General features: G+C 37.9%; 1 protein-coding gene across 2 annotated transcripts; it reads left to right on the forward strand.

The window, feature by feature from the left end:
* Window positions 1-780: 780 nt before the first annotated feature.
* On the forward strand, window positions 781-8,499 carry LOC143540915 (SWI/SNF complex subunit SWI3D-like). 2 transcript variants are annotated; one of them, XM_077033870.1, is made up of 7 exons: window positions 781-1,312; window positions 4,144-4,667; window positions 5,376-6,059; window positions 6,133-6,299; window positions 7,193-7,638; window positions 7,717-7,907; window positions 7,983-8,499. In XM_077033870.1, exons 1-7 carry the CDS (start codon window positions 847-849, stop codon window positions 8,334-8,336), a joined length of 2,832 nt encoding a protein of 943 aa, XP_076889985.1. In that variant the 5' UTR covers window positions 781-846; the 3' UTR covers window positions 8,337-8,499. The 2 variants fall into 2 exon arrangements, with proteins under 2 accessions (XP_076889985.1, XP_076889986.1); XM_077033871.1 differs by lacking the exon at window positions 781-1,312 and adding an exon at window positions 2,434-2,466.
* Window positions 8,500-8,771: the final 272 nt, after the last annotated feature.

Below are 8,771 nucleotides of genomic sequence, written 5' to 3' on the forward strand. Positions count from 1 at the left end.
CAACCGTCAAAAGAATCCTATGAGAACTAATTATCTTTGATAAAACAACTGATGATTATCGTCAGTTGTTTGTCTTTAGTTATTTGAATCTTCAATATTTGCTAAGCAGTTATTTAGTCTTCTGTTCTTTTGTATCAGCAGTTTAATTTGTGAGCAACAATTTGACAAAAACCTTAATGGAGAACAACCAATGTTTGTAACATCAACTGTTTGGTTTCTAGTCATAAGTTATTTGCTAGGTTCAACATTTTCCAATCGGGTTCAGATTTCACTGTCGTTCCTACACTGAACACCGTAACAACGGTGAACCGCAAAGTACACAATAGCACATCAATATCGGTGTGCATATTCTGTACATGTCCAACTCTTCGAGTTCTTTCCGAAACAAGCCCTAGAAAATATACCAAAACCACAATCCACCAGCCACCGCCACCGACGCACCAGCACCGTCATCATCCTCCGAACCACACCAAATCTCCCGTCGGCGCGACGTGAAGCGCAAATCCTCACGAGCTTTAACCTTGTTCGAGCCCGTGTATGCGCTGCCTTACACGAGCCAAACCTCGCCTCGAGCTCAGCGATGCAATGCAAAATTAATAACATAAATCAAAAAAGAATAAAAATACACAAGGCTCAAGCTCGGGTTCGATAACTTAACGAGCTTTTTTAAAAATTCATACTAAAAGAAATCTTGACTTTTTTAAACTTTTTATCAATCCAAGTTCGAGTAACCCACTAGCAGCTCACTAACTCACTAACTCACACATACACAATAACACAATAATATTATTGGTGTGTATAGTCTCTGTATAGAGATCTCCGAATTCATTCCGAAACCCTAAAAAAATGGACCAAAACCACAATTCTCCGGCCAACGCCGCCGAACAACCACCGCCGTCGTCATCAGAACCACCACAACCGTCACGGCGGCGCGGCGTAAAACGCAAATCCTCAAACTTCAGCAACAGTAACACCTCAACTCCACCAACAGCATCATCGTCAAAGCGTCAAACACGAGAGAAGCCATCGCCGGTGTTATTCTCACCGATCCATAACGGACCGTTGACGAGAGCTAGGTTACAGCCGAATTATGCGGAAACGGCGTCGTTTTGGGAGGCGGTGGAGGTGAGTGGTGGAGAGGGAGGAGATGGAGGAGAAGGGAAGGTGTTGGCGGCGAAGGTTTCGGCGAAGGTGGAGGAGGAGTTGAATGCGAGACGCGAGGCGTGGGAGGCGGTGGAGAAGGAAGTGGAGAAGGAGTATGAGGTTGTTAAGAGGAGAGGGGAGAGTGTTCATGTCGTGCCGAATTCGGCGGGTGAGTTAATGTGGAATGTGGAAATTGGTTAATTGTAGAAATGTTTAATTGATTTTTGTGTCTTTAGGTTTTAATAATGTGGATTGTACTCGTTAGTTGTTGATCGGGCGGTGGGGTACTGACTAGCGATTACTAGGATTAATCGGTTTAGAATTCGGCTGGTGAGTGAATGTGGAGTGTGGAAATTGGTTAATTGAATTTGTTTGATTGATTTGTTTGAGTGAATGTGGAATGTGGAAATTGGGGGGGGGGTACTGACTAGCGATTAATTGGATTATGATGTTATTAAGAATAGAGGGGAGAGTGTTCATGTTGTGCCGAATTCGGCGGGTGAGTGGATGTGGAAATTGGTTAATTAAATTTGTTTAGATGATTTTGTGCTTTTAGGTTTCAATGTGGATTGATTGCTTAGGGCACAATAAAATTAGGGGTTTCTACAACATAACATTGGATTATGATCAGTGTTGTCAGTGGCGAAGCTTGGACGAAACGCCCACGGGGACTCAAAATGTATAAAAAATTTCACAAGGGGGGGGGGATTTTCGTTTGAAAATGGGTAAATTTACACTACATATAAAAAATTTCAAGTGAAAAATGGGTAAATTTACAGTAATGCGAAAAAAACAGAGGGGGCCAGGGCCACCCCTGGCCATCACTATACTTCGCCACTGAGTGTAGTAGAATGCTAGGCGGTGGAGAAGGAGGCGGAGTATGAGGTTGTGAGGAATAGAGGGGAGAGTGTTCATTTCGTGCTGAATTCGGCTGGTGAGTGACTGGAAATGTTTAATTGAATTTGATTTTTAGTTCTAGCTTTTTAATGTGCATAGACTGCTTAGGGTTTAGTAGTAGTTGTTACAGTAAAATTAGGGGTTCATAGAGTCAAAAGAGAGAATAGAACATTGAGATTATGATCTAGATGTTTATATTTAAAACTCTGATGATAATGTGCATGTTGTTGGTGAGTGAATGTAGACTGTGGAAATTGTTTGTTGTAAATGTAGAAATTGTTCATAAACTTCTTAGGGTTTAGTAATTGTTACAGTATAATTAGGGGTTTCTAAAATCAAAAGAGGGAATATAATAGTGGATTATGGTTTAGAAGTTGATATTCAAAACTCGGGGAGAGAGTGTTCATGTTATGCCGAATTCTGCTGGTGAGTGACTGTGGCTTTTGGAAATTGGTTATCATGCTTATTGTGATTGTTGAAAAGTTTCTTTGGTTTTGTTCCATCAATTCTTAAATAATGTGCATAGAATGCTTAGGGTTTAGTAGTTGTCATAGTTGTCAATAGCGAATAGCGGTAAATAGCGACGGGTCACCTATATGCTACATAGCGAATAGCGGTAAATAGCGACCGCTATTTCATATTTAGCGATAAAGGAGTAGAAAATTTTTAAGCAAATAATTAGGCTTTATTTTCACAAAATAAGCTTTTACGGTGGAACTTGTGGAAGGTGCAGCTGTTTGGTCGATAAACAAGCCTTAAAAATAGGTTTCTACAATTTTTTATATTAAAAAATAAAATAAAAATTAAAAAAAAACCCTAAATACCGCTATAATCACGCTAAATGACTGATATTTTGTATATAGCGGCCTATAGCCGCATCGCTACATAGCGCGCTATAGCACCCGCTATCACCGCTATTGACAACTATGGTAGTTGTTACAGTAAAATTGAGGGGTTTTTAGTTCCAAGGGAGGCAATATAATAGTTGATTATGATTTAGATGATGTTGTACTGAATTCTGCTGGTGAGCGAATGTAGCTTGGGAAAATTGGTTGTTTTAGTTGTGGAAATTTTTAATTGAATTTGTGTTTTTAGATTTTAATGTGGATAGATACACTGCTTAGGGTTTAGTAGTTGTTACAGTAAAGTTAGGGTTTGTAGCGTCAAAATGAGGGGAATATATTGTTGGATTGTGATCTGGATGTTGAAATTTAAAACTATGATGTTTCATCAGGATTGATGTGTTGGTTAATGGTTATGCTATCAGTGAATATGAATTGTTTTTTCGCTTTTATTGTGCATAGTGCATACTGCAGAGACTGCGCCACAGTCCAGGTTTTAGTAGTTGGTACAGTAAAATTAGGGGTTTCTAGAGTCAAAATAGAGAATATAATATTGGATTCTGATTAAGATGTTGAAATTTAAAACTCTGATGCTTAAGTATTCAGGATTGTTGTGTTGGTTAATGGTAATGCTATTAGGAAATATGAAGCTTTATCTCATATAGTCAGTCAGTCAACGTTGTTTACGGATGTTTTTTTGTATATATTAACTCAAGCTTGAAAATTGGGCATATTTTAAATTTCAGTTGAGAAAAAAAGTATTTTGTAGCTATAGAAAGAGACTGGATATAATATTTAACTGATTGCTGTAATTAGAATGGAGGGGAGAACCCTTAATATATACAATTGAGAAACCTTAAACCATAGAAACGATAGAGAAACCTATCTTGGTCCTACGGGCCATATGCTTATAAACGCTAATGGTAACACACTAACAACTATAGTAACAGTAACTTTAATAATCTTTACCTGTGGTTGGAAATTATTTTTATAGTGGTACGGATAGCCTGATATGTTGAGTTTTGGCAATAGTATTGTCTATGCTAGCCTGATTAAGATATTCTCACTTTTGATATTGCTAAAATCAGTTAAGAGTACATTCAAACTTGGCATTTTTCATTTTCAGTATATACTTGAGACATTGAATCATTATTTTTGATTGTTTTATACTTTATACGTGTAAATTTTGTTATTGAATATTGCTAGTGATTATTCGCATAAGAATGATCTACTGTAAACTGACACACTGTGGGGTTTGCAGGTTGGTTTTCATGGAACAAAATTCATCCATTGGAGGAGAAAGCATTGCCTTCTTTCTTCAATGGAAAATTGGAGAATCGGACTCGTGAAAGTTACATGGAAATTCGAAATGCAATCATGAAACGGTTTCATGAAAACCCTAACACCCAAATAGAGGAAAAAGATCTTTCTGAGATATCAGTTGGAGAATTGGACGCTAAAAAGGAGGTGATGGAGTTTTTAGACTATTGGGGGTTGATTAATTACCATCCACTCCCTGAACCAGATACTGTTAACTCAGTGGGTGACACTGAAGAAGCTGTAAAAGTCAACTCATTGATACAGAAACTTTTTGACTTTGATTCGGGCCAATCGTGCTCTCCAGCTGTACTGAAGAGTAGTTTAGCAACACCTGCAATTCCATATTGGTTACCTGAATCCATAATAGTTGATGACTTAGCACATCCCGAGGGACCATCTGTTGAGTATCACTGCAATTCATGTGCAGCTGATTGCTCTCGTAAGCGTTACCACTGTCAGAAGCAGGTCTGTTTTTTTCTTTTTAGCTCCAAATTAGTTGTAAGTTTATCACAATAGTCTGATATGCTTTCATATGTCTGTATGCTATTCATGCCATCATAGTGTCATACCAAATAACGTTTACTGATTTTTTTATACCTAATTAGTAGTTAGTTTTGTTTTTCATGAGTGAGCATGTTTTTGTTATAGTTTATGTAATAACCCAACGTGCTACGTGGTTTTATGAATAAAGTATTATTAAATATCATGATTAGTTACTGATTAAGTAAATAATAGAAGGGAAACTAATAAACTATAACATAATGGAGTTAAAAGTCTAAAAATGTAACTCCATGTATTCTTCTCCACACATTTTGAAGCAAGCTATGAACTTTTATTCTCCATGAACACATGTAATCTTTGATTTATACATGTAATGTAATTTACAAAGATTTCATCTCATACACATACAATAATGGAATCCTAAGTAGAAAAATGGTGGTAACTTGTGTATAATTTGAATCTTTTAGAAAGGAAAAAAGATATAAAAAGCAAGAATATATAAAGAATTGTAGGTCTTAGAAGATAAAAAGGTAATCTTTTTCTCTATAGACTAAATGGAAGATAATTATGCATGTGATAAACTGGAAAACACGTTCCATGTATGATGTATGTACACATACATGAACGCATCACATTTGTGTGTTTTATGTTGATTCAGTTTCTGTTAGGCAGGCAGATTTTGACTTATGTACTGAATGCTTCAACGAGGGCAAGTTCGACTCTGATATGGCCCCGTCGGACTTCATTCTCATGGAGCCTGGTGATGCTGCGGGTGCAAGTAGCGGAACATGGACCGATCAAGAAACACTACTTCTTCTAGAAGCCTTGCAACTGTTCAAAGAAAACTGGAATGAGATTGCTGAACATGTTGCAACAAAGACAAAAGCTCAGTGTATTCTGCATTTTCTTCAAATGCCGATTGAAGATGCGTTTAGGGATTGTGATGATGAAGATGATAAGAAAGATACAAAAAGTCTTGATGATGAAAATAAAGATACGAAAAGTCCTGATGATGAGAAGAAAGATACGAAAAGTCCTGATGACGAGAAGAAAGATACAAAAAGTCCTGATGACGAGAAGAAAGAAGCTGGTCAAAGTCAACAGGAAAATGATGACAAAATGGAAGTAGACAAGGAGAATGGTGATTCACAAGATATGAAAGAAACAGAGGATCCAAAATCTAACAATGATCAACCAATGGAGATTTCAGAATCTGCGGATAATGGTAAGTCAAAAGATAAAGAGGAAAATGGTGTGAATATCGCAGTGAAAGCGTTAAAAGAAGTGTTTGAGTCTGTGGGGTCTGTTGATGAGAAACTTTGCTTTGCTGATGCTGGTAACCCTGTCATGGCAATGGTAAGTTCAATTCTTTTGTTTTTTCTATGGAGGTCGTTGTGTTTTCTTACTTAGTTTAATGTTTCTTTTTCAGGCATCATTTTTCACTCGGCTCGTGAAACCGAATGTTGCAACTGCATCAGCCCGTACGTCTCTGAAATCTGTGTCTAAGGGTGGCACAGGCTTGCAGTTGTCTGCAAGGCATTCCTTTGTTCTAGAAGATCCAACTGATGAAACTAAAAAAGCAGATGAGACAGACAGGTCAATAAATTTTTATATTTATATTTAGTTACCAGTTAGAAAGAATTACTAAAGCTGGTGGTTTCAACTAATTTACTTGAAAATGGACCGATTTGGGTTATGTGTCATTGCACATAAGTTAAAAAACTTAAAAAGTTATCAAAAGTGTTAATCAAATGTTTTGAACTGCTTTTATAGAATGTTAAGGGGTAATGTTGGAGAAAACTAACTTTCAACATTTTAACAGTTTAGTTCCTTCACATTTATTTTTGCATCGGTTTTATCCCTCAACTTTTTGTTTATTTGTTGAGAATGCCATTTTGAGTCTTGACGTATTAAGCAGGCCAAGTTCATACAACTAAAAAGTTGGTTGGTTTTAAATATACATCAACCATTTGACAAAAAAATAGATGAAACGTTTTAGCTGGTCAATCTAATCAACATGGCCTATATAGTGGTCTCATTTGTGTCAGGTTGCAGGTTGACGGGTTAAATTGTTCATCCCGAACATGACCCATATATTTTTTCATGTCATCAACAATTTAACATCAACCCTGACCTCCACACACTTAAAACCGTGTAACCGAACATGACCCGCTTAACCCATATACATAAAGTGTCAAACGGGTCGGTGGGTGATAACTAAGTTGTACAAGTGTTAATCGAGTTCGTGGGTTGTAAAAAAGTGGGTAAACGGGTTAGTGGGTCCGCTTCTTTACCTAAACAGGTTGGCGGTTAACCCGAACCCGGCATGTTCAATTAAACAGGTTAACTCGAACATGCCCCGTTTTTTAAAACAGTTAGATGTCCCAACCCAAAAGCTGACTTTTTCGCGTCGTTTCGGAAACTGCCACCCCTGATGTTGACGTGTTACCACCTTTGAAAATAACTAACACTAAATATGTAATATACAGAGATGTGCAAGAAGTGGTAGATCAAGAAGCCGTGAAAGAGAAGGACGATTCTTCCAATAAGGAGAAAGAAGAAAAGGAAGACACGAAAGTAACTGAAAACGAGAACAAAACAGAAAAACAATCTGTTTCTGATGAGAAAAAAGAAGAAACGGTTACAGCAGAAGCGACGGTTTCTAAAAAAGGAAAAAACGCTGGCACGCGAAGAAAGGGTTTAAAGAAAGACAAAGATCCAGCGACTGAAAAACCGGTTATTACTGAAGAAACAAATAAACACAGGATAAACTGGATTCCTTCAGATTCCAAAAAGGAAACTGAAGATTCTGCTGACGGTGCGCCCGAGTTAGCGTTAGTAGTCTCTGAGTCAACCGAAGCTCCAAAAGACGAGGAGATGGCAGAAAAGACGGAATTACCCTCATCTACTTTGGCTGAAAACACGCCAAATTCAGGTTAGTTGTTGCAACTTACAAATGAAATCTTATTTTATTGTACTTAATTTAATTTCTTGGTTATGTTTAATGATGTAGTGGACACAGAACCGAAAGACTCGAAAAATGAGGACAAAAAGGATTCAGACGCTGAAGATGATCCGGTAATGGTTAAACTGACACGTGCAGCTGTTACCACCATCTCAGCTGCTGCAGTCAAGGCTAAGTTTTTAGCAGACCAAGAAGAAGACCAGATTCGCCAGCTGGCAACATCATTGGTGGAAAAACAGGTGAGGTGTCAATAACCTATTGGCTAAACTGGCCACATCATATATAGATTATGTAATAATAAATTTGTTCTACAGTTGCACAAATTGGAGACAAAGCTGGCTTTTTTTACTGAAATGGACGGTGTAGTATCACGGGCCCGAGAACATTTAGAAAGGTCAAAACAGAGACTTTACCATGAACGGGCCCAGATAATCGCAACCCGTTTGGGGATGTCGGGTGCTGCTGGTTCTAGGCCCATGGGTGGACATCCATTACAAAGGCCTCCAAATCCAAATGCAAATCCAAATCCGAATTCAATGGCCATGACCCCTCAAAGACCACCACTTTCGAGGCCCATGATGGGACCCGTACCTCCTTTTTCTAACCCAATGGTTTCTAGCCCAATGGGACCCGCAACAGTTGCAGGAAACAACCAAGCAATGAAGTAACTAGGCCTGCGGATCATGTGAGTGGTAGCCGGTAGGCGTGGGTGCGTTATTTAGTTACAATGACAACTTAGGGTTTATTTGGACTTAATTATTATAATCTTATCAAGGTATGGGTAGGTATTGTATGTTGTATGGCTACGTAAACTTTTTTAATTTTAGAGTTTTCGTGTTTGTAAATTTGTAATTTAGCTAAGTAATTAACTTGGCAAAATAATTTCGAGCAGCCTTTCTATGCAGTTGATGTGTTGCAGGTATCGTCGCAAAACAAAATGTTGTGTTTGTGTTGAATAATTCTTCGAAGTAGAGGGTGTAATGGTCATTTGACGTGTGAACGACAATGATCAGTTTCAAAATTTTAAAATATTATTGCAGAGATCCATAGTTTTATTGGCAATTTTTCCATTGTGATGTTAATGTGACACTGACGTCGTATTG

Source organism: Bidens hawaiensis, unplaced genomic scaffold, assembly GCF_021521415.1.
Source record: "Bidens hawaiensis isolate Kalapana, Puna unplaced genomic scaffold, B.hawaiensis_p1.1 tig00012385_1, whole genome shotgun sequence".
In the NCBI taxonomy this organism is placed as follows: Eukaryota; Viridiplantae; Streptophyta; class Magnoliopsida; order Asterales; family Asteraceae; genus Bidens; species Bidens hawaiensis.